Source organism: Rhinatrema bivittatum, chromosome 14, assembly GCF_901001135.1.
Source record: "Rhinatrema bivittatum chromosome 14, aRhiBiv1.1, whole genome shotgun sequence".
NCBI lineage: Eukaryota > Metazoa > Chordata > Amphibia > Gymnophiona > Rhinatrematidae > Rhinatrema > Rhinatrema bivittatum.
The window spans coordinates 25,188,390-25,215,619 of NC_042628.1; the positions used below are offsets into that span (position 1 = coordinate 25,188,390).

The 27,230-nt window shown below is 45.8% G+C and overlaps 2 protein-coding genes across 7 annotated transcripts in view; one reads left to right on the forward strand and one right to left on the reverse strand.

Annotated features, from left to right (window-relative positions):
- NUBP1 (nucleotide binding protein 1) overlaps positions 1–9,665 on the reverse strand; it is a 39,891-nt gene extending 30,226 nt beyond the window's left edge. Inside the window, exons 1-3 of one of the 6 annotated variants that reach the window (XM_029577382.1) lie at positions 9,527–9,665; positions 6,861–6,965; positions 5,056–5,189 (exon numbers count right to left, since the gene is read on the reverse strand). In XM_029577382.1, the coding sequence (XP_029433242.1) occupies positions 5,056–5,166 (111 nt within the window). In that variant the 5' untranslated portion in view covers positions 5,167–5,189; positions 6,861–6,965; positions 9,527–9,665. Of the gene's footprint in view, positions 1–5,055; positions 5,190–6,860; positions 6,966–7,052; positions 8,329–8,364; positions 9,066–9,526 lie in introns of those variants that run through there. The other 5 variants (XM_029577380.1, XM_029577377.1, XM_029577376.1 and 2 more) reach the window with 5 other exon arrangements.
- Positions 9,120–27,230, forward strand: part of TEKT5 (tektin 5) — a 30,055-nt gene continuing 11,944 nt past the window's right edge. The window contains exons 1-5 of the mRNA XM_029577375.1: positions 9,120–9,739; positions 11,424–11,507; positions 12,616–12,686; positions 14,084–14,227; positions 20,460–20,682. Of these exons, the coding sequence (XP_029433235.1) occupies positions 9,389–9,739; positions 11,424–11,507; positions 12,616–12,686; positions 14,084–14,227; positions 20,460–20,682 (873 nt within the window). The 5' untranslated portion in view covers positions 9,120–9,388. The remainder of the gene's footprint in view (positions 9,740–11,423; positions 11,508–12,615; positions 12,687–14,083; positions 14,228–20,459; positions 20,683–27,230) is intronic.

A 27,230-nucleotide genomic window follows, 5' to 3' on the forward strand; every position in this document is an offset into this window, starting at 1 on the left:
GTCTGAAAGCCAGAATATACATCAAATATATAAATAAATGAGAAACGAAATTACCTCTGAGGCAAGTCTGGACAAACCCTAGCTGTACCGAATGCTGTATAACCACGCTCAGATATTTTCACACTAATACTGAAATTTTGCTTGAAGGGGCAACTTGCAGTTTCCCCGCAGGCCCACAAGCCTATTTTCAAAGGGGAAGTTTCCACTGAAAGCCAGACCAGCAAGGTCCACAGGTACAAACGGATATGCTGACTATGCACCCACTATTTGTGCCGGTTAGGTCCGCAGGGAAACATTTTTTGCGAAGATTTGAAAATGGAATTTCTGAGCATACTCCCAACTCCCCCAATCTTTCTCCTACGGGAAGGGCGTGCATACTTTTACCCATCCTAAGAGAGCAATATTCAAAGGCTCCTTTTACACAGCTAAACAGGAGCTCACCCGAATAAATCACTTTCAAAACTGCTCTCTTATCAATCAACAGTATTTCCAAAACTTCAGGCAGTTTCAACTTTCAGAATTCTTTATATTACCTCTTTCTACAGCTAAGTGCCCCAGTTTCCGAAGGGAAAACTGCCTGGTCTGGAGTTCTGAGGGTACATCCCAGTGCATTGCAGTATTCATTGTTCTTATTCCATTTAAAATTAACACTCCATCTCCCACGATGCACCAGGAGAATAGGAGTGAAAACATCAGATGTTATTTAAAAAAAAAAGTGCACAAGCTTTAAGGAGTAGGATTAATGACAGACTTTTCTCAGAGCCACATGCTCACTTAAGGGCCTGATTTGCTAAGCTTTCAATGCCATGGACACAGAATAGCAGAAAAACCTAAGTGAATTAGGTCCTTACTGCTTCAAAAAAAGGGCAGAAAGCCTTGCTGAGTGGGTAACATTCGTCTACTCATATACTGAAGTAATTAAACTCCTAAGGCCTCATTCATTTTATCTGCGTGATTATATATTTGGCAATATTTGCTAGAATGTCCTAACAATTAGCAGGGTCAGAGTTAGGCATAAGCAACATAGACAACATGCCTAAGATAACAAATCCTGAAACCACCTCTAATGCCCTCCATGCCTGCTTCAGCCTATGAATAAGATTATCTTAAACACAACCGTAATGATTAACTAATTTGGATGTTTCCAGTGAATACTGTTGTGCCAGTGGAACTAATGGTTCTGCCCTTCTTACTGAAGTACACTAGTCACAGCTTTGAAGATGTTTTCACAAATGTAGGAGCTGCTGTTGCCTTGCTTGCATTAAGTCAAGTGACGTTTCCAGCTGAATCTTGGTTTCATTCAGCTCCAAGACTTAAGAACATAAAACTTGCCATACTGGGTCAGACCAAAAAGGTCCATCAAGTCCAGTATCCTGTTTTCCCCAACAGTGGCTAAGCCAGGTCACAAGTACCTGGTAGGATCCCCAAGGGGTAGACAGTTTCCAAGCTGTTGATCCCAAGAATAAGCAGTGGATTTCTGCAACTCTATCTTAATAATGGTTTATGGACTTTTCCCACCAGTAACACATGCAAACCTTTTTTTTTTAAAACCCAGCTACACTAATACCTTTCACCACATCATGTGGAAACAAATTCCAGAGATTAATTATGCATAGAGTTTAAAAATATTTTCTCTTATTAGTTTGAAATATATCACCTAGTAACTTCATTGTGTGTCCCCTGGTCTTTGTACTTTTCAAAACAGTAAACAATTGATTAACATTTACTCATTCCTCTACTATCATATCCCCCCTCAGTCGTCTCTTCTCCAAGCTGAGAACCCTAACATCTTTAGCATCTCTCATAGGGGAATGTCCCATTCCCTTTATCATTTTGGTCGCCCTTCTCTGCACCTTTTCTAATTCTGCTATATCTTTTTGGAGATGTGGTGACCAGAGCTGCACACAATACTCAAGATGAAGTCGCACCATGGAGTGTACAGAGGCATTATGATACTCTGTTTTATTCTCCATTCCTTTCCTAATAACTCCTAACATTCTATTTGCTATCTTGCTGCTACAGCACAACAAGCAGAAGATTTCAACGGATTATCAACAGTGACACCTAGATCCTTTAGCTGAATGGTGACTCCTAATGTGGAATCTTGCGTTGTGTGGCTATAATTTGGGTTACTCTTCCCTAAGTGCATCACTTTGCACTTGTCCACATTAAATATCATTTGCCCATTTGCATGCCCAGTCTTCCAGTTTTGCAAAGTCCTCTTGCAATTTTTCACAATCTTCTTGTGATTTAACAACTTTAAATAATATTGTGTCATCAGCAAATTTGATCACCTCACATATTCCCATTTCCTGCTCTTTTTTAAATATATTAAAAAGCAGTGGTCCCAGAACAGATCCCTGGGGCACTCCATTATTCACCTTTCTTCAATGGGAAAATTTACCATTTAACCCTACTCTTTTTTTCTATCTTTTAACCAGTTCACACTCCACAATTGGAAAGCTTCTCCTATCCCATGACTTTGTAATTTCTTAAGAAGTATCTCATGAGAGAGTTTGTCAAATGCTTTCTGGAAATCCAGATACACTATATCAACTGGCTCACCTTTATCCACATGTTTATTTACACCCAAATGTAGCAGATTGGTGAGGCAAGACTTCCCTTGGCTAAATCCATGTTGGCTTTGTCCCATTAAACTATCCTATCTTTATGTTCAGCAATTTTGTTCTTTATGATAGTTTCTACCATTTTGCCTGGCACAGAAATTAAACTTGCTGGTCTGTAGATTCTTGGATCAACCCTTGATCCCTTTTTAAAAATTGGTGTTACATTGGCAAACCCTCTAGTCTTCAAGCACCATAGTTGATTTTAATGATAGTAATTTGCAAATTACTAATACCAGGTTCACAATTTCATTTCTCAGTTTTCAGCTCTCTGGGATGTATACCATCTGGTTCAGGTGATTTGCTGCTCTTTAGTTTGTCAATTTGCTCTAGCATTTCCAGGTTCACTGAGATTTGTTTCATTTCTATTAAATCATCACCTTTGAATATCATTTCTGGCCTAAGTATCTCTTACTTCTTCAATGAAGACCAAAGCAAAGAATTAATTTAGTCTCTCTGCTATGGCTTTGTTATCCCTACGTGCCCCTTTTACCCCTTTATCTTCTAATGGGCCAACTGACTCCCTTGCAGGCTTTTTACTTTGAATGTATAAATTTTTATTATGAGTTTTTGTTTCCATGGTAGACCTCTTCTCAAATTATCTCTGCCTTCCTTATCAATGCTTTGCATCTGACTTGGCAGCGCTGGATCCTTTTTCCATTTCTTGAAAGATTTTCTTTTAACTATTATAGCCTCTTTCACCTCACCTTTTAACCCTGCTGGAAGTCGTTTAACCTTCCTTCTACCTTTACTAATGTATGGAATACATCTGCTCTGGGCTTCCAAGATGGTATTTTTAAACAACTTCCATGCCCAATGTAAACTCTTAATCTTTGCAGCTGCTCCTTTCAGTTTTTTCATAACCATTTTCCTCTTTTTATCAGTCACCCTTTTGAAAGTTAAATGTTGTCACAGTAGATTTCTTTAGTGTCCTTCCTCCATTTAAGGCAAATTTGATCACTTACAGGTGTTCCTTCATTTCACTCAGTTATAAACTTATCCCTTAGACCTTCCCCACCTCACTAACAACCCAGCAAATGAGATCCTCAATGAGTATCACCGCTTAAAATATAGTAGAGGAAGTCTTTGGGTTCATTAAATTCTTACTTAGGTTTGCAAACCTTAAAATACTAAAGATAAAAGGGGAACCCTTTTTAATAATTTTTAGTATTTTTTTTACATGAAACAATAAGAGTTGAAGTAATGTTTTAACTTTATTTATGATAATAATTATATTTGGTGTAATCTTTTTGGGTTTTGCTTAGAGGCTATGGTTGAATAGATAGTGTTATAAATATAAGTAAATACACTGTCATGGTACTTTTTGGTATTTTGATACAGGAAAGACAGTGAAAACCTTTCGAGCATCTCATTCCGGCCGATACAGTAAAAAACGCGGGAGAGCGGGCGAGCGCCCACTCTCCTGTGCGCATGATACAGTAAATAAATTTATTTAAATTAGGCCCGGCAGTAAAAAAGAGGCGCTAGGGACACTAGCGCGTCCCTAGCGCCTCTTTTCGGACAGGAGCAGCGGCTGTCAGCGGGTTTGACAGCTGACACTCAATTTTGCTGGCGTCGGTTCTCAAGCCCGCTGACAGCCACGGGTTCGCAAACCAGACGCCGGCAAAATTGAGCATCCGGTTTTCAATCCGCGAGCCACAGGCCTATTTCAAATTTTTTTTTTTTTAACTTTTTTAACTTTCGGGACCTCAGACTTAATATCATGCGGGAATACCCTAATAGGACCATCAACATGCATTTGCATGTTGCGGGTGCTATTAGGTTTGGGGGGGGGGGGGGTTGGATGCACGTTTTGGACGCACTATTACCCCTTACTGAATAAGGGGTAAAGCTAGCGCGACGAAAACGCGCGTCCAAATGCCGGCTGGTTGAAGGGAGACCCTTCTCCCTTAAAGGGTTAGTGAAAACAAGAAGTTCCTTGCAGAACTAACGGCGACACATGCATGAGTGCACATCCACATGTGTGTGTGGATTCCCATAAAATAGCCCTGTTGGGGTCCTTTTGGAGTTAATGGGACACCAAACAAACGTTATGGGGAATGAGGGGATACACTGATCTCATAAGCCTACTTTCTTCTCTCAAACAGGCTTTAAAAAAAAAAAAAAAAAAAGTAGAACAGCATGTTAATTGAGGCAGACATTTTTAAAAGCAGTCAATGATGACATCTATGAAACCTCAAGTCTCAGTTCTCTTCCTGGCAGCATTTATGCAAAGCTGCTAGGCCGAGTCAGGCCCATGGCAGAATGCAGAGGCTGTCAATGGAAGCTCCTCAAGAAAAGAAAGGCACCCCCATTTAGATATGAGGCACACACTGTCCCCCCTTGTGCTGACTTTTACTGCAGAAATCCAGGGATGCTATTTAAGGTTTACAAACACTATTAAAGACCATTCCAAGAAAATATTACAAACCTGTTTTGTGTCATTCTCTGCCAATCCATGAGCTAAGTGGGCACTGAACGTGCTCTTGCCAACACCTCCTTTTCCTGATAATACCAGGATCTTGTGTTTCACAGTTTTCATTTTTTCTTTTATTTCCTCTATAGCTGTACAAGAGATGGACATTCTTATGTTACTATCATATACAACTAGATGAAAACATCAGTCAGAACACATTCTCATTTCTCTGTGAGAGCATCATACACTAGTAACGGCTGTCAAGATTAGATAAGGAGGGTTAAAAAGCCACAATTTTTGTATTTTCAGAAGAATAAATGAAAATGTGCTTCAGTACAGCACCAGGTAATACAGAATTTCATGGCTTGACAAGCTGCACAGCTCTTGATGGGTTTTGCCATTAAAAAAGGCAATTATTCATTAAAAAAACACAACAGCCTATATTGAATGTCAACAAGTAGTCTTGTTTTATTTGAAAAAAACAAACCAAAAACCATAAGCAATGATCACTCGTGTCTTGGCCTCTGAAAGTGCAGCCTGTATGTAGTAATAGTTGGATTCTTGAGTCACTGAAAACACTCCTCCTATGGAGAATGCTTGCCCAGATATGTGAATCCTTGACAGTATGGTGTGTATGAAGACACAACTGGAATATCAGTCACTGATGGGCCGATATAGTACAGTGCACTCCGGTGGAGCGCACTGTTAACCCGCGATTGGACGCGCGTTTTGGACGCGTTAGCTTTACCCCTTATTCAGTAAGGGGTAATAGCGCATCCAAAAAGCGCGTCCAACCCCCCCGAATCTAATAGCGCCCGCAACATGCAAATGCATGTTGATGGCCCTATTAGGTATTCCCGCGCGATACAGAAAGTAAAATCTGCAACCAAGCCACACATTTTACTTTCAGAAATTAGCGCCTACCCAAAGGAAGGCGCTAATTTCTCCACGCACCGGGAAAGTGCACAGAAAAGCAGTAAAAACTGCTTTTCTGTGCACCCTCCAACAATATCATGGCGATATTAAGTTGGAGGTCCCGAAAGGTAAAAAAAATAGAAAAAAAAATTTGAAATAGGCCCGCGGGTCGAAAACCGGACGCTCAATTTTGCCGGCATCCGTGTTTTTACTGTATCGGCCCGTGAGAGAGGTAACTGTCAAATAGCCAGTGCAGTTGCAAAGTCTACAGGTATTTTTGTTGTACACACTTTGGAGTAGATCTTCAAAGAGAAAACCAGCTAGCATTGCATACACACACACACTAGAAGTGCCCATGTATTTTATACCTAGTTGGGTGGGCAGCTGAGGGAGAGGTGTGAGAACAGGTGTACTTTTGAAAATCCCAGTTTGCAGACCTAAACATAGCCCTGAGAATTCCTTTTTTTTTTGTTTAACATTGTTAAAAGTATGCCTATCGTTTGATAGCAAAGGGCAATTTTCAGACAGGACAACTTACTAGAGAATCTACCAGGCTAAACAGCTTTGAAAATGTCTCTATCAAAATAGTGTATATGAGGGATGCTCACGGCGATCTATAAATCACTAAAAAGGAAGATGTATAGTATGGGGGGTACTTATCAGAATCTATGAATCAGTGAAAGTGCAATGCCTATAGGGGAAGGTTCACATGCATTTATCAATCAAGTGCAGCATTGTATGAGGGACATTCACTGGAATTTGTCACTCGTTAAACATGCAGCGTGTACAAGAGAAGCTCACCGAAATCTATGACTCGTTTAACGTATAGAGCATATAATGGATGCTCGCTCACTCACTGATCAATCACCGACAGTACAATGTCACCATGTTCGACGGACTCTCACCTGGATCCGGAGCTGCCGCCGCTCCCGAGGCACAGATGTTCTGGTTCGGACATCCCTGACATGAAGAACCTTTGCCGGCTTCACTGCTGCTAGTTCCTGGACAATCTAAAAAGGAAACGGCAGACCTGTGAGTTACAGAATAAACGCCAAGGCATCTAGCTCCGTCTGACTCGCATATTCGCTTCCACTCACGCTGCGGCGCGTTCTCCGGGACATCCGCCATCCTGTTACGTCACAATACAATATTTCCGGCATTTCACACTACCGGGAGCTGTTTCCGGGGTTATTTGATAGGGGAGGCGGTCCCAGTGCGCTTCAAACCTCGTTTGTAAACCTCCGCTATATGCAAAAAGACCTGGGTCCAAAGTGAGGCTTGAAACGCGCACCCCGATCAGACATTTAGTAGGAAAAAAAATTGCGTGCGCGATCAGCCTGTGATTTGCAACATTTTGAGCACATAAAGCTAGTTGCCAATGTACGAAAGGAAAACATTTAGGGTTCTAGCTTGGTGATCTGTATACTCCAGAATGTGTTTTTAGTTATGAAATCAGTTTTCTTTTTTAACGTAACATTTAACGCTCACAGAAAAGGGCAGGGCATACTAAATTCACCCTTTATCTGAGAAACAGGATGCCGAAAAATGCTGCACGTCGACATAGTTATAAAAATGAACCAGAGCAATGCACTGTCTCAAATAGCTTCCGGAAGTTGGTTGTACTATTGAAGAGTGAAGTATTCTCAAAAGACAATTGCTTTCTCTCATTGAGGATTAAACCTGTCTTTTTTTATAGAAAAAAAAATCTCCATTTTGCCCATTCGAAAAAAAAAAGTTCATAACCTTCAGCCTCACTCAATTTACTATCACTATAACATAACTCGATAGCAGAGATCTTCTAGCCCACTGATTCCCTAGCTAAAATATTGAAGTTCTTCAGACAGATAAACATCATAGTTGTAGTACAGTGATACAGGGACTATTTGCAAGGTTCAGTCTCAGAAAAACGGGAAAGGAGATATTCTTAAAAGGACCTTGCATTAAAAAAAATAAAACAGAACTGCATTTCATGTTGGTGATGTCTTAATGTTTCTAAATTTGGTTTGTTTGTTTTTTTTATTCGGAAGTATCTTGCGAAGAACAGATTGAGTTTTCCAGGTTCAAGTATTACTAAAGAAAGGCTTTTAATAGTTTTGCTTTTATATTTCATCTGCTCAGAAAGTGAAAGCACAGTTATTCCTGGTTTTGTTTCAGTTAATTTTACAAGTGGAAGACAACGATAAAATATCACAGTGCAGAACTGGTACGAAAACAAGAGAAGATGGTATAAAACCAGTAACTTTCTCCCGCACCTCACTATGGGGCAAAATGTAAAATCCCTTCGTTACTGATCAGATCGGATGGCCTTGCTCCTCTATGACGTCACATTTTTCCTCTACTGCCATCAACAGAATCATTGTTTTCTCTTCTACCAAAAGTACTTTACTGCACAAAAATTAAACAACTTACAAATAACATGTACCTCGGATTCCTATTCTGTGTGCTTCAGAATATAGCTTGGCCGCGTCAATCTGGAATATTGTCAACTAGAGCAGTGGTATAGTTGCCAACAGAAGTTCCAGCATTTTGTATTGCCACCTGCGTTACTTTTCTTCCCGACTTAAAAATACTATACATAAACGTGACCTTTACTTCAAATATTTCTCCCAGATGATTTCCTTTGACTCCAGCAATTAGCGTGAAAAAAAAAAACGAATTCTGCCTCGAAGAAGACAATGTGTCCAGCTCAGTGGACGTCAATGGAGATGAGTCTGACCAGGTTTTGTCCAGAAAACGAGCTTTATTTCCGTTTTCAAACATTTGGCAGATACAGAAAGAAACCGATCAAGTGTTAAGAGTAAAAAAAAAAAAAACCAACATAAATCAGCGCCGATGGAAGAAAGCGCCCCTGGAGCAAGATTTCCGGAGCTGGTCCAATAAAAGCTGTCACGACCTGCAAGAAGCTAATCGCCGATGCGCGATTGTTATACAAAATGAGCAAACAAGCGCACGAGTTGAATGCTGAAGATGCTCCCGACAGCTCTGCGGCTGCTGCCACTGTTATCCCGCGCCTCACTATTATGCCTTCATCAGTACCGGTGATGCCACCGCCGCGGTCGCGCGGGATCTGGCCCCTGAAAGTGGCCGGCAAGCGCGTGCCAGGCGGTGCCCCCCCCCCCCCACCGCGCGCCCTGACTCGCCTTTACTCGGAGCTTATCCCCCCCACTAATTCCTGCCGCCCCCCTCCCCGCCGCCAGCGGCGGACCCCCCCCCCTCCCGGGCGGCATGGAGCTGCTCGGCAGCACCCGCAACACCGCCTACTACATCCCCAACCCGGCGGGCTTCAAGCCGGTCAGCGTCACGCACGCCAGCTACCGCAACCACTACAAGGCCCCGGAGCGGCCGCCCCAGGCGCAGACGCAGGCCTGCCCGCGCGGGAGCGGCGGGCGGCGGCCGAGGCCCCGGCCCCGGCCCCCCCTGCTCGGGCGGCTACATGGTCTCCGAGCTGCCGCCCGAGATCCTGACGCCGCACTACGCCAAGAACTCGCAGGAGGAGTGGCGCGAGCACACGGCCGAGCGCCTGAAGGGCCTGGACCTGGTGGCCGGCCGCTCGGCGCGCTACCGCACCGACCTGGCCGGCACCATCCAGCAGAAGGAGCAGCTGGCGCGCAGCCTGCAGGAGGACAGCCGCAAGAGCCTGGGCCGCCGCCTGGGCGACATCAACGCGCTGAAGGGCGCCGTCAACCAGGAGCTGCTGCGCCTGCTGAGCGAGTCGGACGCCCTGCGCAAGGTGCACGAGCGGCTGCTCAACGTGCTGCAGGAGGTCGGCCAGGTGCCGCTGCAGGTGGGCGCCAGCCAGGGGGGGGCATCTTGGGCACGGGCGCTCTTCTTGGCTTTTGGTGGACGGGCAAGCAATAAGGCGCGATGCAATGCAACAAACTAGGTCAAAAGTAGATAGGCAGGACTACCCGAAAGCCAAATGAAAGACGGTCTCGGGTTTCTCAGGGTACCCACCCAGCTAGACTGCTTTTCAGGATATCCACAATGAAGATGCAGCAAGATAGGTTTGTTTGCAAAGGTTATCTCGTGCAGATCCTGAAAAGCAACCTGGGGCCAGCTCGAGACCCTGGCCTGGATGGAGGAGAGGCCAGACATTCAGTACTTCAGTGGTATAAATGAGACACACCTCAGAGAAACCTTTTTCAAGAGGAAAGAATGGTCCAGATCAGGGATGGTGAACTCAAGTCCTCCAGTGCCACAAACGGGCCAGGTTTTCTGGATATCTGCAGTGAACATGCCCGAGAAAGATTTGCAGGCACTGCCTCCGTTGTATGCAGATCTATTCCAAGCATAATTCATTGTGGATATCCTGAAAACCTGGCCTGTTGTGTGGCATTTGAATACTGGAGTTTGCCAATCCTGGTCTGGACAGACTAGGAGGTCACTGAGGCTCCACAGGAGTAGACTAAGGAGCAACATCAGAAATGCATGGAATGGCCTCCTAGTGGAAGTGATGGAGACAAAAAGAGGAACAGAATGCAAGAAAGCCTGGGCTCCTTAGTTGCAAAGATGTGAGAGGAAAGCCAGAGATCAGTTCAGGCAGATCAGATGTACCTTATGGTACTCCTCTGCTGTCATATTCTGTGTTTTGCTGTTAAAGTAAACGACGCCCTGAAAGAGATTCTGTGGAAAGAGATTTTGTCCAAACAGATTCCGTACACATTGTGTTTCCTTTCATTGGCCCAACTCTATGCACAAACTTTTTTTTTTGGATCTAAAGGGTTCTAAGTGGGCTCCAAGGCCTATCTGTCATCACATTTCTGGCTAATTCTTATGTTGGTACAAAGAAGACATTCTTCTCCAGGACTAATGTGGCCACCAGAACTTTGCACTGTTTAGCTGACTGGCTACACAGTGCTTTAGACTAGAGGGCTCTTGCAGCTGGTTTTTACATGGCCTCAGAGCACGATCACCAACTTACTGGTGACTGCATTGACAGTTTTTCCCTAAAATATCCAGTAGCATTAGCTTATGCCTTCATCTGCGGTAGTCGCACTTGAAAAACACTCCTTTAGCCCGTTGGCGCCTTGCCTATGGGTTTCCACTTGCTGCTGCTGCTAGTGACATCCGTTTCGAAACCGAGCAGTCAGTGATCCTGACATCAGGCTGTCCCCCCCCCCCCCCCCCAATCTGCAAATGACCAGAACAAGATGACGCCATGACAGCGCTGCAGAACTGGCAAACCAAGCAGCAGTGGGATTGCCCATACCTGCTTAGATGGAAAATTTATTTTCCCATCAAACAGATATGTTAACCAACCTAGACAATAAGCTTCTTTTATTTTACTGCAAATATTAATCTTTAATATGGATGCCAGCAGTTCTTAGAAAGCCTTCATGTTTCGGATAGACATAATGCACCAGGAATTCAGTCTTTTACGACAGTTAACCATTTACATTTACAGAATGCCTTGTGGTAAAAATAAAACACTTATAATGAATGTATAATTTTTAAATAATTTTTTGCAGATAGCTTATGAATGTCTATATCTTCGTGAGAAGCGGATTGGTATTGATTTGGTTTATGACGATGTGGAAAAAAATCTTGTAAAGGTAAATATCAGCAGACTATATAAGAAATAAGTACATGCTGCAGTAGGTCAGGATAGTCATTTTATGTGGATAAGGACATTAGAAGAATACTCTGAGAAAATCCGGTTTCCGTTCCTAGGCCCAGATTCCATTTCCCGGGCTGGCACCGGAGGCTGTTTTCCCAGCATCTTGGGAAGGGAATCTAAGACATCGCTAATGGCGACACCTGCTGGCTGAACTTAGACTGAATGTGTAGTGGGTTCCTGAGGGAGCCATGGGTTTGTAGCCCCCAACACAATGACAGTTGTTGCAAAGTCTGGGCTAAGTGAGGGTTTATTAACTACCCGGGAACCCCAGTTATAAATAAAGGCTCATGGCACTACAGTCCTGTAGAGGCCAGTTCCAGTCAGGATGGAATCCCATAGGAGCAGGAGAAAACTGTTGGGCCAAAACAAATAGAGAGTGCCATGAGAAAATAGGGTGGTGGTGTCTGCTCCATCTTTGTCAATGAAAATAACCCACTATTTTGAAGTTTCACTGAAAAAAATGTCAGCGTGAACGTGGCATAAGGCATAGGACAAACTTGTCAAAATTCCCTCTGGTAGGTCTGATCTGAGTGAACGAGCTTAATCAGTCTCTAGCACCTGGCACATCACTTAATCTCCTGTGTATTTCTATGCTTCATTCATTTAGGACCCGGCCTTGCTCTGACTGGAAAATGATTTAATATTCCAAAATTGTTTTCAGGATTAGGAAAAAAATGCAACAGTGGTGCATTTTAGTATCAGCTCAAGTCAAAGTTTCCCTTTACCGTACAGAGTGTAAGGAATTAAAAATCATCTGAGGCACTCACTTAACATGGTTTTATCGGTTCTTTTATCAAGACTAAACACAAAGCCAGGGGTAATGAGACAAAGTGAGTATTATCAGACAGGTTTCCCTAAGTCAGGGGCTGCCAGTGCAAGAGAGCTGTTGCCCAGTAAAACCATTATCTTCTCAAGGATTTCACTACAACAGGATCCCATTACGTTGGTATTTTACGGCAGAGGGTAAAATAGAGCAGAAGCTTAAATAGCAAGGAGGCTTAGTATTCACTACCATAATTGTTCTTTCCCTGCTTATTGAACAGGAGATTGAGATAGTTAAAGCTTTCAAAGAAAGACTGAGAAGAATTGCAGACTCCGTCGAGGCGCAGATTCAGTAAGTTTTTGCATTTTAGTCTCAGCAGGAGAGTCAGTCCCACTCCTGTATCGTTCTCAGACTGGTTCAGGAGCAGGTACAGCGCTGCCTGCGGCCAGCAGCGCTGTGGAAATGATAAGTGGTAGTAAGGAAAGGATTAAAGGTGAATCATCGTAGATGAGTGGCTGGGCAGTATTCTGTGAGCCTGGTTCCTTTGGAGATAGACTAAGGACTATAGATATTAGGCCCTACCTAAAGCAACTATGGGGAGTAAGTGGGCAGGGTGTGTGTGTGTGTGTGTGTGTGTGTGTGTGGAGGAGGGAGGGACGCGGGGGGGGGGGGGGGGGAGGGGAGTGGCTGCATTTGGCCAATCAAATTGTTTAATTGACTGGCACGCCTTCTGCCTATGTTTCTGTTACAATGTCAGTGCAAAAAGAAGCCACTCAGATACCATAGCACAAAAAATGGCAAGAAGAACAAGTGATAGAACAAAATGTGTTTATTTGTTTTTTATATTCCACCTTTCAGACACTTGAGGAGCGCCGCTCTCCTCCATCCCTCCAGGTCGAGAAGGGATGAGGGAGAGGCGATCGGGGATCAGAGTAAGGGGGGGGGGGAGGGGGTGGGCTGAGGAGCGCAAAGGAAAGGGAAGGAGGGACTTGCGGGTCGGGGCCCAATTTTTAAACTTTGCATGGGGAGTTTAAGAAGTCTCCCCTATTTCAGTGCAATAAGCTGTGGCCTGATCCAGGCCTTTTCTCTCTGTATCCACGGTAAAGAGGCTTTAAGCTTGTCAGAGTCCCTCCTTTTCTGCACACGGAGAAGCACGAGGGGCCATGCTTTTATTACGGCATGCTTCGCCAATACGTTTTGTGCTTCACTATTCTAACTTATTTTCACCCCTCACCATTTTTGCATAGCCTGATGGATCAACTCCAGGTAAGGTGTTCACTGGAATACCTTTTTTTTTTTTTTTTAGGTAGCTTTTGTTCTCACCTATTAAAACCTAATTTCATAGAAGCTCCTTGGTTTTAAGTAATTCGTGAAACTTAAATTCATCTGCACTGCTGGCACAACATTGAGATTGCTTTGAAATTTGAAAACCCCGACTCTTCCTGGTCTTCGCCCTCTCCTGTTAAATATGTTTCACGTTAAGTGATTGCTAAAGGATTATTTGCCTAGTTTGTGTGTCTCAGCCAGACTGCAAGCTCCATGGAACGAGGACTGTCCCTTCAGTGTATCTGTACCGCATTGTGTATGCCTAGTGATGTGACAGAAATGTTAAGTTATAGTAGGAGGATACCGCTTTATGACATCTGCTCACCTCCACTCCTGCAGTTTCTGACTCTTCCTCCCATTCTAGTTCCAGAGAACTCCGCTATTGATATTCCTCCAGCTGAGCCATGTCATCTTCTTTGCAGGGCTAACTTAGCTAGCCAGTTTGAGTTGGAGAGAGATGTCTGTGACAAGCACTTAGCTCAAACTATCGATGACAGGTGCTTCAGCTTGAGGAACTCATCAAAAGAAATAGACTTTTATCCAGATGTGGAAAACGTAGATCAAACGTGAGTATTAAATAATTTAAGTACTTGGTGGGGAGCAAATATTTGGGGTTTGATTTGGTTCAAGAATATTTAGATGGGTTAACCACATAGCAATGGCAGGAAGCACCAGCTCTACATGGTTTCATCTGTATCTTTTCAAAAATCATTTTGGAAATATTAATAGGTTTTAAGCCAGATTTAATTGTTTGATGATACTTTGTGCTGCATCAACTCTCTCCAAGGTGCTGGATTAGCACTGTGTCCTCCCAATAGTCTGAGCAAACAAGGACAGCTGGTTTAAAAGCTGTTATAACACCCAGATGAAATGCTGAAGAAAGTGATCCTCACTGAACTTGCATGCAACGTACAACAAAATGTGACTTGTGGTGTGTGCACAGACTCATCAGTGCTTTGCTGTTGCCTGTTTGCAGTAATTGTCGTTCAGTATGTAAGCTTTTTTACTTCTGGCTGAACACTCCAGGTATGCTAGGGGGATATTAACAGTGCTTTGGTGTTATTGAGATGAAAGAGGACCTCGGGCGACCCTTTTTTTTTTTGTTCAGGCTGCTTTCTCTTCTGTGATTCCTTCTGTGTTTTCATGCAGTGGCTCGAAACAGCAGTGCAGCGCAAGGGGTGAAGTTCTGAACTAGCTTGACTATTTTTCAGAACAGAGAACACCACCTTTCCAGTTCATAGGCTGACAAAGAGCCCAGATCTTCCACTTGTTTTATTCAAGCTGTTTATGGGCCCCGACGCACGTGCATGCCCTTCCTCAGCTGTGTGCAGATTTATCTCCTGCATATTCATTAGAAGAATTCTGAAAACCTGTCCGGTTGGTAGCCCTGGAGGACTGGAGCCGGACACCGCGAGGTAAAACAGGCAGAAACCTAAGTTTGTCCGGCAGAGGGCAATCTTCTTACAGTGAGAAGCCTCTGCTCCGTGGCATCAGGTTTCTGGAAGCAAAGCTTCTAACATTTGGAAAGCCCTACAGGCAGATATTGAAGAAGGAAATGAGGGGGCCACGCCTTTAAACTCCCACTGTAATGCAGTGGGCCAGAAGAGTTAGTCTGAAAGGCAAAGTTGAAAAAGCAACTTTTAAAATCCAAAACGGGCAACTCCCCTTCCAACCGAGGGCCAACCGGCAGCTCTGTACGATGCAAACTTATGTTTTGCTTCTAGTGAGCCGGAAAGTCTGAAGTTTTGAATTTGCTTTTCAGGAAAAAAAAAAACCCAAACTGGCATTTTAAGCCAAATAATATCGTATGAAAACTGTGGTGAGTGATAATGACTTCCCAGCCTTCCTCTCAACCGCTGTGACACTAAGTTGCACTGCACACAGGCAGTAGCTGTGCCTTATTCCCTCACAGGGGGACCCCCACTCTGACCATGTTAAGAAGGAACAGAGGCGACCTAATCCTCAAGAAGTACGGGGGTTGATTTCCAAAAACATTGTCACAGATAAAACTCAGTTTTCTGAGTATGAATGGCTCTTAAAAATAGTCCAGGGTTCAGTGCATGTAAAGATAACTCGGTCACGCGTGTGCCTTTACATGAACTGCAGAGAGGATTTCCAGGCGGGCGGAGCTGGAACTTATGTGCATTCTTTTGGATTTTAAAAAGTATTTGTATAAAATAACCTCCAAAGTTACACCCTCTGAAAAGGAGGTGTAACTGCACGCAACTTAATCTATGCATGTACAGGAGCCAGCGACCTGTGCCCCTAAGTTTACTTTGAAAATCCTGACTGTTATAAAATTACCCTCCCTGATTTTATTTCTTTAACGTTGTTTTCTGTAGCACTCCTGTTAATCTTAAGATCATTCTGAGCGAAGAATACAGCAGAGCATTAAATAAAATAAACCCCCCAATACACAACCCAAAAATAAAATCAAAATCAATAAATATTAAAAATAAAAACAAGATAAAAACATTCACAACACAAACGTAAGATAGTTCTTCTCTTGCCTAATATCTGCCAGAAACCTTTTCCATAGAGAAGGGCCTCGCCATAACCTGCACTCTCCGTACCCCCTGTTTATATTGTAATTTCCGTTGGGGACAGTGCCTCTCAAATTAATTAAAGAAATGAGGAGGCCCATTGCCTCCCGTTACTCTAAACACCAGAGACAGAATTTTAAATTGGACAACGAGCTGCCACTGGCAGTCAGTATAATGAACCAAGCATCCATCTAGAAGATGTCCATCAGCACCACCTTGGCTATCACATTTTGGACCACTTGTTGCCTGTGCGTGCACCGTTGTGAGAGGCTCACACACACACACACACGCTATTACAATAATCTAACTGAGAGACCGCTAACAAATGCACCACTGTTTTAAATAAACTCAGTTCCAAATATGGATGAAGCTGCCTCACCCTCTGCAACTTCAGAGAGGTGGCCTGAGTGGTCCTAAGGGATGGGTTTCCAAAACAAATTGAGATTCAAAGATGAAACCCAAGCCTTTCACTTTCTCCAGTGTTTCCCCTTGTTCCATCTCTATCTGCAATAATAATGCCCCCCCCCCCCCAACCTGGCCAAGTCTAAGGATCTCCCTTGCGGCAGAATGCAGGACTAGTTTATTTTTCACCGGCCAGCCTGGAACCACTGCTAACTCGCTAACTCCAGATTTGCTCCAGCCTCATCCTTCCCTTTCATAAACCAAGGGAGTGAAATAACAATCCCAATGGCTTAAATAGAAGAGAAGAGAGAGGGGTCCCTTGAGGAGCCGCACACTTTATCATCGGAATAGGGGATAACCGCCCCCACCCCCCCCCCGACAGCTGCCTAAGTGGTTCCTTCTGCCGAAACGGAGGCTAAACCACCCTACCCTGAAAACCATCAAATCTACGCTTGTTGCAGCAGAAGAGCTCGGTCAGCCAAAGCAAAAGCAGGGGAAAGGTGCAGCCATACTAACGATACCTCCTTCCTTTACCCACCCCGCCCAAAATGCCATCATTCACTGAGCCCAAAATGGTGTCTGTGCTGTATCCTGCCCTGAACTTCACCACCACCCCCCCCCGAAATGGGTCCTTCTCTCTTTCTCTTCCAAATTAGCAGTTAGCTGACTACTTATAACTTTCTCCAAGATTTGCGCCAAGAAAGGGAATACGAGCCACTGGTCGGTAATTACTGCATCGTGACGCAGCCAGTGTGAGTTTCTTCAGGACTAGAGTCGTTGCAGATCTGCCCGGTCTGGCAGGAACACGCCCCTCCATTAAATCGGTAGCAGGAACCCCAAACTGCAGTCTGGCGGGCCCTTTAACTCTTCTTGCTGGGCAGGGATCCAGCAAACAGCAGGCAGCTCTTACCTGTTGCCGGTATCTGCCCGAACCCTAGGAGTCGCAGCCCATTGAATGCCGCCATACTCCACAGTCTTGTCCCCAACCTTCCAGCGCATGCTGAGTATCAGTCTTCCTCTCTGCTTCTTGCCGAAGTTTAACCAGTTTATTGGAAAAATACACAGTGAACTCGACACTCTATGGAATAATAGAAGTGTCAGAAGTATGAATTAACCATTTTGCCCTTAAGTCTGCCCGGTCTGTTTCCCCACTGTAAATGGCTCCTTGGAGTTGGAACGTGTAGCTTCAGTTGTCCCCTATGAAAAGTTTTCTTGTGGCGGCTGAACGCTATTGATTTGCCTTCTACCTCCAGAGGCTTTTATTATTCAAGGTGTGCCACTTAAACCACTTCCACAGCGCACTTCCTTTTTTTTGAAAACACGTGGGTCCTCTGTGAGCCAAACACCCCTCCCTTGAACTCTTTTAACTAGGAGCTCCCGTGGGGCGATCTCACCCTACACTCCGTTTTCCCCCCTCATAGCACCGAGGCCTCCCCTCTCTGCCTGTGATAATGCCTCTCGTGCGTCACCGGAAGCGGCCGGTCAGTGCTTCCTCTAATTTTAAACCTCTCTGTGCACTTCCTACTGCTCTCGGCCTCATTTCCGTCGACCGAAAAGATGCTGGAGTAAGACCAAGTGCAGTAGCCTTCCCAAAATTATTCACGCTGGCGAGTGCAGCTTGTGATGCTTTCACCTTTCCGAGAGGGCAGGTTAGATGTTGCTAGAGGAGGCCTGAAGTAACTCTGCTTGCCCAGCACTGTTTTAGCTCCAGTTGCAGTCTGGGAATATTCCCCTGAGCTGAGTTTCACTGGGCTGCGATCCTGAATCTGGAGAAGCTGAACGTGATAAACTGGGCAAATATAGCAAAACCCCCCCCCCCAAAAAAAATACCCCCAAAGCATTTTTTGCTTCCGTTTCCCAGGTTCAGATGTTGGCATTCTTTGGTTGTGATTTGATCAGCCTTCCTCATGGGGAAACCCCCTTCCAAGCAAGGCTTAGAATTGCCGGGGGAGGCAGGGAGAGAGGTTATCATTTCATTTCAACATTTCTAAATTGCCTTTCTGGGCTAAACTCAGCTCTTCCACCGCAGCGCGCAGCAGTAAGGCAGTCAGATTGTGTACAAATAAGAACATAAGAACATGCCATACTGGGTCAGACCAAGGGTCCATCAAGCCCAGCATCCTGTTTCCAACAGTGGCCAATCCAGGCCATAAGAACCTGGCAAGTACCCAAAAACTAAGTCTATTCTATGTTACCATTAGCTAATGGCAGTGGCTATTCTCTAAGTGAACTTAATAGCAGGTAATGGACTTCTCCTCCAAGAACTTATCCAATCCTTTTTTAAACACAGCTATACTAACTGCACTAACCACATTCTCTGGCAACAAATTCCAGAGTTTAATTGTGCGCTGAGTAAAAAAGAAATTTCTCTGATTAGTTTTAAATGTGCCCCATGCTAACTTCATGGAGTGTCCCCTAGTCTTTCTACTATCCGAAAGAGTAAATAACCGATTCACATCTACCCGTTCTAGAGCTCTCATAATTTTAAACACCTCTATCATATCCCCCCTCAGCCGTCTCTTCTCCAAGCTGAAAAGTCCTAACCTCTTTAGTCTGTACACTAATAACAGGGATAGGTGGTGTACAATTTCTGCCATATACTTTTAGCTTATGAGTTTCTTTCTAACATTATCTTGGCATCAGCGACTGCTCCATTGTGCTGATGCATTTGACGGCAGTTTATAAGCCTGTTCCTTATCTGTTTGCTTCTTCGTTTTTAGAGACAAATGAGCATGTAACGTATGGAATAAGCTAGTGCAGGGGCAGGCCAACGGGTCTGGTTTTCAGGACATCCGAAAAGAAAATGCAGGAGAGAGATCTGCAGACAATGTAGGCAGGGCATGCAAATAAGCATAATCGTTGTGGATATCCTGGAAAGCAGACCTGGCTCTGGCTCTCCAGGGCCAGGCATTGCCTACTCCTGAGCTAGTTCATCATTTCAGGCAATAGCAGAAAGCATGAGCCCGATTTATTTATAGAGAACTAAATCTATCTGTATCTTCTTTTTGACTGCTAGTTTCCTCTTCTTCCTTTGGGCTCCCAGATTAGTCAAAACCAGCCTCTCTCTGTTGGGCTATTGATTCAGGAGCCTTCGGTGCAACTATTTAAGGGTTGTTGCCCCGCTCCCCCTCCTGTTTAGCCCGGGCCTCAGCCTCGGAGCCCCTGGCGTCCGTCCCTTGAGTAGGTCCACCAGGTTTGGCTGCTGCGCGATGGGATGAGATTTCCTCAGGGTGGCCACACGTCTCCACCTCACCAGGAGTAGAGCGATTCGGTTCGGGCTTTTAGCCCAGTGCATGCTTGGATTTGTAGTTCCGGCTTTCTCGGGGAAACCAAGAGCAGGCCGGATCACTCTTCCCGCCCTGCCGAAGATAAGTCGGGCAGAGGGACACCTCTCTCCCGGCCAAAAGTAGCATGGGGGGGGGGGGGCCCAACAGCCCCTTGCAGGCTCTCCTTCCCCCCTCGTAAAACTTTTTCTTGAAGGAGGGGGATCAGGTGCCCCACACAGGTTGGTTTTTTTTTCATATATCTGAGGGAGGGGGAATTCACCAGACGGTCTTATTTCTTTTTAATTACTCTTACTTAACCAGCCGGCCAGATTTAGGCAGATTTTTCAGCTGAAAGCCCAGCTGGCTAGGTCCAGCTGAAAATTCCCCTAAAGCCGGTTCTTTTTGTCTGCTCGGTGACTTTTTGAATGTTGCCCCCTCCCCCTCAGCTAATGATTTCCATTCGCTGCAGGACGGGGTGGCCACTGTTGCACGGGCTCGCTGGCGTGGCTTGGAAATTGTTCGGGTTTTTTTTTTGGGGGGGGGGAGGTGTTTCTCGCTCATTTGCATTCTGCATCGTCTGCTTCCAGCATCTCGAATCCGGAAACCTGGTCCAAGTATTCCAACCGGAACATCGTGCACGCCAAGCATCAGCGATCCCTCTCGGCCAAGCTGCGGGAGGAAGCCGAAACCCTGCTGGACATTGCGGCGAGGGAGATGAGGAAGCAGTTCAGCAAAACCAACCAGGCCTTCACCAAGCGCATCGGCGAAACCATCGAGGCCAGGAATAAACTGCAGGTGCACCTAGCTAAGGTAAGGGAGAGGGGGGGGGGGGGGGGGGTGGGGGGGGCGTTTGTCATCGGCTCTCTGGCTCTTGGATGCCAAGTGCGCCGGGCGGGCAGGTCTCGCTAAGCCGCCTAGCACCAGGTGCCTGCCTAACTAACTACACGTACCTAACTCGCCTTGCGCCGCCAATGAAACGGCGCAAGCAAAGTCTAAATAATTAAAAAAAAAAAAAAAAAAAAAAGCTTCCGAACAAAAAGCACAAACCATCCAACCTATAAGTTCCGCAGGCGCAAAACACCTGCATATTTGTAATATATGCATGCAGTCAAACCTCCCCACACCTCCAGAAACACCCTGTCTTTTCAGCAGCGGCACGTCTCTGAAAGTAAAGCTCTAACTTCGCAGTCCCGAAGGAGCAGGAGGGAACTTCTGGATCCAAAAAAAATGTAACTTTTTTTTTTTTTTTTTTTAAATATCATTGTCACTGTAGGGGACAAAAACCCAGAGAAGGAAAAGCATGTTATAGAGGTCAGTAGGGCACTACAGATTGCCTGCGAGATTACCTTGTAGCAATGTAAGATAGTAACAGGGCTGACTGAGGCCCCGGGGTGAATCCGGCTATGGTGTGGTGGGGGAGGGGGGTGCGTCCCTACTCCCTGACCACTGGCCTCCAGAGGAGGAAATAATGTTGAGGGCGGAGCTACTGCGGCCTCATAGGGACCCCCCCCCCATGCCACTTTTGCCCCCCCCCCCCCAAGGATGGCCCCCGCATAATAACCTAGTACATGGCACCAGAAAAAAGAGCAAATTTCCCCCATTCGGCCTGCCCAGCTGATATTCTTCCACTTGGGTTAGGTGGCCATTAAAATTCCCATATGCGACCCAGAAGAAGTCAAGCTAAGGTTTGGAGATGCCGCGTCGTGCCTTTCTAATGAATAACACATTATCCTTGGTTGAGGAGGCTATGGAACAGCCGCACAATCTCGTTTCTTTCTGCTGTTTCCACTCACCCTGCTGGACATTTTGGCAGCGGTTCCCATGACAGCATCCTCTCTCGCTCTCTCTCTCTTCCGGAGGGCCGATCCAGAAGGATTACGCCATAGATCCAAGAGATTTTGGGCTTCTCCCAGCTCAAGACAGCAACGTCCAGAAATAACACCAGGCTGGACGGCAGCGCGGTCCTGACGTTCGAATTTCATTTATCATTTCCTGAATTATTGCGCTCTGTCTCCAGCCAAAGTGGAAAATATATTGTTCCGTTTGGAGCCATTTAACCAACAGAAGGCTTGCAGAGCAAAATCCAAGAAAGACCCACACCATGCTTGCTCCTTAAAACCCGTGCCAATGAGCAGTGTTTATAATACTTCAGAAAATGTTTCCCCTTGCAATCTTTGTTATGAAAACTAAGAGCCAATAGTCTGTATTATCTTATCTTCCTTACAAAACAATTTCCAAACGTTATGGCTGGATTTGTTCAGATGAGGAAACCCTCTGCTATTTAGCATATGTTGGCCGTGTCCCTTCTCAGTCAAGGATTTGGACGGCAAGTGATTAGAGACGGTAACTGTCGAAGGGGCTTGCGTGCGCACATTGGTGCATGTGCTTCGGTGGCAGTTTTATAATATACGCGCATGTTTCTATGGGTTTTACCCATGTAAATGCACTTTACCCATGTAAGTGGGTTTTTGAAAATTGCTACAATATATACCATTGCATTGTCCATAGGATTTACTCGCATAAGTGCACTTTACGCAGGTAAATGGCTTTTGAAAATTGCTACTATAGTTGCATTTATACACTAAATCTTTTTGAAAAGTACTCCCTAAGTGGGTAATTTTCAAAGTCATTTGCAGATGGTAAGTAAGGCTTACGCGCATCAGTGGCTTGTTATAACTTTGCCGGGGCGTGAGGGTTGAGCTCAGGAAGCATTTTCAAATATCTTTATGTGTGCACAAAAATAGGTGTTCTGGAGGGGGCGGAGCTGTGATCGATTTTTGAAAGCAGGCACTGAAATTCACACGTGCGCAAGTCACGCCCTGCAAAGCGTTCTCATGAGGTGGCCAGGCCGAAGAGGAGAGCCGGGTCCTGCCCGGACCAGAATATAAGAGGGTTGCCCGATATTTGAAGCCAGTATAGTACTTTAGCCCTTTGCTGTAATTATCGCAAAGCCAAGAAAAGATATTACCGCGGTTGTGCAAAAATCCCCCATATTATATGATTGCGGTACTACCGTACCACTTACATATATCTGCAGACTGAAAGAAAAAGTGATGCCACCGCTCCAATGCAACCGTAACCAAAACAAAACAAAAAACAAAAATCTTTGAACCAGTTCAGTTTCAAGGGACTCCCTCCGAGTATGCTTCACGCGCCAGAGCCCAGGGCGCTGGAGGGCTTGCACAATACAAAACGCAGGTCTGCAGGCCTGCAGGCAGTGTTGCAAAAGATTTCACAGCGCTGCATTGAGGTACGCATATTGCAAAATTTGCACACCTGCCCGGGCCGTTTCGTGCGGAGCTCGAGTTTATTACTAGCATAAAACATGACGCTCCTGCAGCCGCCTGCGGCCTTGCTTTTGTTTTTTGTCTTGGCCCCCTCATTTGAAATCCTTAATTCTGGCCCCCCAGCCCCATGCAGTAGATTGCTCTTCTGTCCTCTACTCCCACTACCACTTCAAATCACACAAGGGGAGACTGGAGGACTAAGGGGTGAAAGAAGATGGCACGGCCAGCCAATCACAGAGGAGTGAAAAAAGCACATGACTACGCATGTGTATGACAAGAAACCCAGCTGTACTGTATCAGTTTACAAAATTGCATTACCTTCTTGTGGCAGGGTTTTGGAACCGAATTTGAAAACAGCACCTTATTAATAATGCATTCTTCTGACAAACCATGGGACGGAGAGTGAGAATCGCACAAAGCTTCACTGTTCTGCTGACTCTTTTATCACTGCCCTTGTGCTCTTCCTGTAGACCCATTTGCCAATCTTTTCCATATGCTTCCTTTTTTTTAAATGGCTTAGGAAAACACCATCCGCTGCAGCCCTCGACCTCAGAGCCATATTCTGCCAAAACCTCTCCTAAATAAAGCTTGCAAGCTTCATCACAGTTTCTGCAACCAGGAGGACAAAAGGATTTTTTATTTTTTTTTCGCCCGAGTTCAGTGTTACCTGCCCCGAATTCTGTCTGTCAGCCCAGTCCCTCTGATAGCGAGCAAAATAGCAGAGCAATGAATTTTAATGGCATTTTCAGCACACTCTCCTGCACACAGTACCGCACACCACATCCGTCATGCCTTTGTGTTTGTGCAGTGTCCTTGGTTGCCAGTTTTGAGGTTGGTGCAAGCAATCACTCCGTGTGTCTTCAAGAAAAAAAAGAGGGAAAGTAAAAACAGTTTTTCTAAGCTGATGATCAGACATTTCCCCTCTGTATTGTTTGCGTACATTTTTTCTGATCTTTGCATTTATCACGGGTGTTTATCTTGGCCTGGCGGTGTCTGAAATGCCGGGGCAAGTTGTTCGCCTAGGTCGCATCAGGAAGTCGTTACAAGGCAAGATATGACACTGTTCGAAACTCTTATTTTTTTTTTTTTTCATTTGACAAGTTTTGGGGGTTATGGGGTACCCGGAAATTAGGAGAATTGTAAAGAACTCCTTCTCCTCAGGGGGATCCTTCCACTTTTAAACAGAAGAGCAAAGTAGGAGGAACCACGGGGGAGCCGAACCCAGAGAGGACGGGCTGTTCTTAAAGCCCCCCCCATGCGGGTCGAAGACGTACCGCCAGCTCCTTCCGAAGGGGCTCTCCCCAGCTCTGCTCCACTGCTTCAGAAAATAACAAGGAATTCCCGAGGGCCCCCGGCTGGGGCTCTGCGGATGAATTTAACTCTCTGGCTGTGCCTAGGCACTGGGACAGCCGGCCGGCCAACCCCACCCTGAAATCGCAGCTGCTCAATGAGTGAGCCCCCCCGCCTCTGAAATCACAAGTTATGGCAGCCAGGAGAGGTCCCCCGTTAATATTGCTGCGGCCGGATGACCTAAGATAAAGACGGGGGGGGTCATGCAGGAGCATCGCTTCCGGTGACGGGGGGTGGATTTGCGGTGGCAGACGTCCACTCTGTCTATTGGGAAGTCCACTCCTGCTTTGGGGAACTGGGGAGGGGGGGGGGGGGGGACGGGACCACAGCTTCCCTCTCCATCACATCCCAGGCTCCTCTTCCCCCTGGTCTGTGTGTCCGTCTTCCAGTGGTTTGCAAATAAACCCCCGGCAGGGAGTGCGGAGAGATTTTCCCCAGGCCGTTTGCATTTTCCTTTAAATGCAAAGGGCGAACCAGGTCAGAGAGAGGGGTAGCTTTAGATTCTTATTATATAGAGGTTCCTAGCTCCTGCTAAAAATATAAGTAGGAACATTATCCTAAGTACGTTGGCATAGCTATGGGCTAAGAAAACTCACAGAAAAAAGCGCTTCGTTTATCCATATCATTAATTTGCTGCCCTGGCCTGACAAATTCTTTTTCCAATAACAGTTTTCACAAGTCTAGGATTGCTCTCCTTCCTCCTTTGGGCCTCCCTCTTCCCGCTACCTGCACTGACGTAGCTTCCTGCAGTGGCCGGCAGCTCCCCTCGGTCTGGGCCAGGAATGGAACCGCGCTGGCTCTCCACTGCCCGGGGCCGTAACCGCAGCAGTGGAGGCTCTTCCGTCCGCGGCCCAGGCCCCCACAGCAGCAGCACAGACCCTCCCTCGGCCCAGGAGATAACCCACAGGAGGCCAGGGGAAACAGCCCCTCGGGAGCAAGCTAGCAATAGCAGAACCAGTGGGAGGATCGATGTGCCCCCACCTTCCACGGCGGCAGTGCACGCTGTCAGCACAGCCACTCCCTGCCTGCGACGGGTGTTATAGGCGGACAGATGGACAAACCAATCAAGGCAAGCGCCTGTGCTAGGATAACATGCACTAAAAACACAGAGGCACAGTCTTTAATTTGCTAAAAGGCCTTACCAGCTTGATTGTAATTAACAGGTTTATGCCAATAGAAAGATTATTTTAAACATTTTTTTTTACATGTGCTAAACATGTACATGTACATGTTGCCATGCACGTGTTGTGGCCATGCCGACTAAATTGTCCGCCATGCTGAGTGGTTGGTACAGTGCAGGAGGGTTGGATTATGTATATTTTGAAATAGTTCCATTTTCAGGACTAAAACCAGTTCTGGTACAGATCTTTCTTGGCCCGTTAGCTGACTCTTTTTCACATGTGGTTAAAATTGCCAGGGAAGTTAGGTAATGCAGCCTGCGCTGTAGACTTGAACCCACTGGTTCCTGCCTAGAGGATGGTGGCCTATTAATGCGCTGGCAAAGATGTCGTCTTCGGCTTTCCTAGCTCAAGCTCTTCAGCACAGTTCGGAGCTGGGTGCTCCTGGATGAGTGTGGAAAATCCATGCCTGGCCTGGCACAGAAAAAACCCCCAAACACTGATGAGAGTTTTGATAGGAAGCAAACATGCTGGTCCTGTTATGTAGGTAACTGTGCTTTGCCTTTTTTTTTTTTTTGTTTGTTTTATGTGGTTTTTGGAATAAATATCTTATTTTAGAACCTGCTTCTGATTTTCTAGTCATTTTTTGGCTTTGGGTGAGGACATTATGATCGTTTTGACTTACTTCAGTTGTGTTTTGTTTTCCGATTTTTGCTTTCTATGCATGCCACACAGTGTGTCAACAGATTAACATCTGTGAGTGCTATCTGTAAGGTGAATCAGTTTCCCTGAGTTTATTAGCAAGACCTAATCGTTACCAAGGGGTATGTGCTGAGTGTGCTATATACCATGGGGACAGCACACCTTGGAGTGTCCTGACATCTGCAGTAACCTGCCCAGCATGGCAGATACTACCATCAGAAGCTTATTGGGCAGGCTGGATGGACCATTTGGTCCTTTTCTCCCGTCATTACTATGTTACTATGCATTAAGGGGCAGATTTTCAAAGGGGTACATGCATAAGATACGCGCGTAACCCCCGAAAAGCTGCCCCTTCCACCCCCTGCGCCACCGAGCCTATCTTGCATAGGCTCGGTGGCGCGCGCAAGCCCCGGGATGCGCGTAAGTCCCAGGGCTTTCCTGGGGGGGCGTGTCGGGGGCGTGTCGCGGCCGGTGTGTCATCGGGGGCGTTCCGGGGGCGGGGCCGTGGCCTCTGAAACTGCTCCTGAGCCTGGGAATGGCGCGCCGGCAGCTGGCCTGGGCAGGCGTAACTTTTAAAGGTAGGGGGGTGATTTAGTTAGGGTTGGGGGGTAGGTTAGGTAGGGGAAGGGAGGGAAAGGTGGGGGGGGGAAACAAAAAAAAAATTCCCACCGAGGCCGCTCCTTGGAGGGAACGGGCAGCGCGCGCGCAGGGCTCGGCGCGCGCAAGGTGCACAAATGTTCACCCTCTTGTGTGCGCCGACCCCGAATTTAAAAGATACGTGCGGCTATGCGCGTATCTATTAAAATCCGGCGTACTCTTGTTTGCGCAGGGTTGTGCGAACCAAAGTACGCCCGTGTGTTTCTTATAAAATCTACCCCTATATGACTGCATGGCAAGGCGC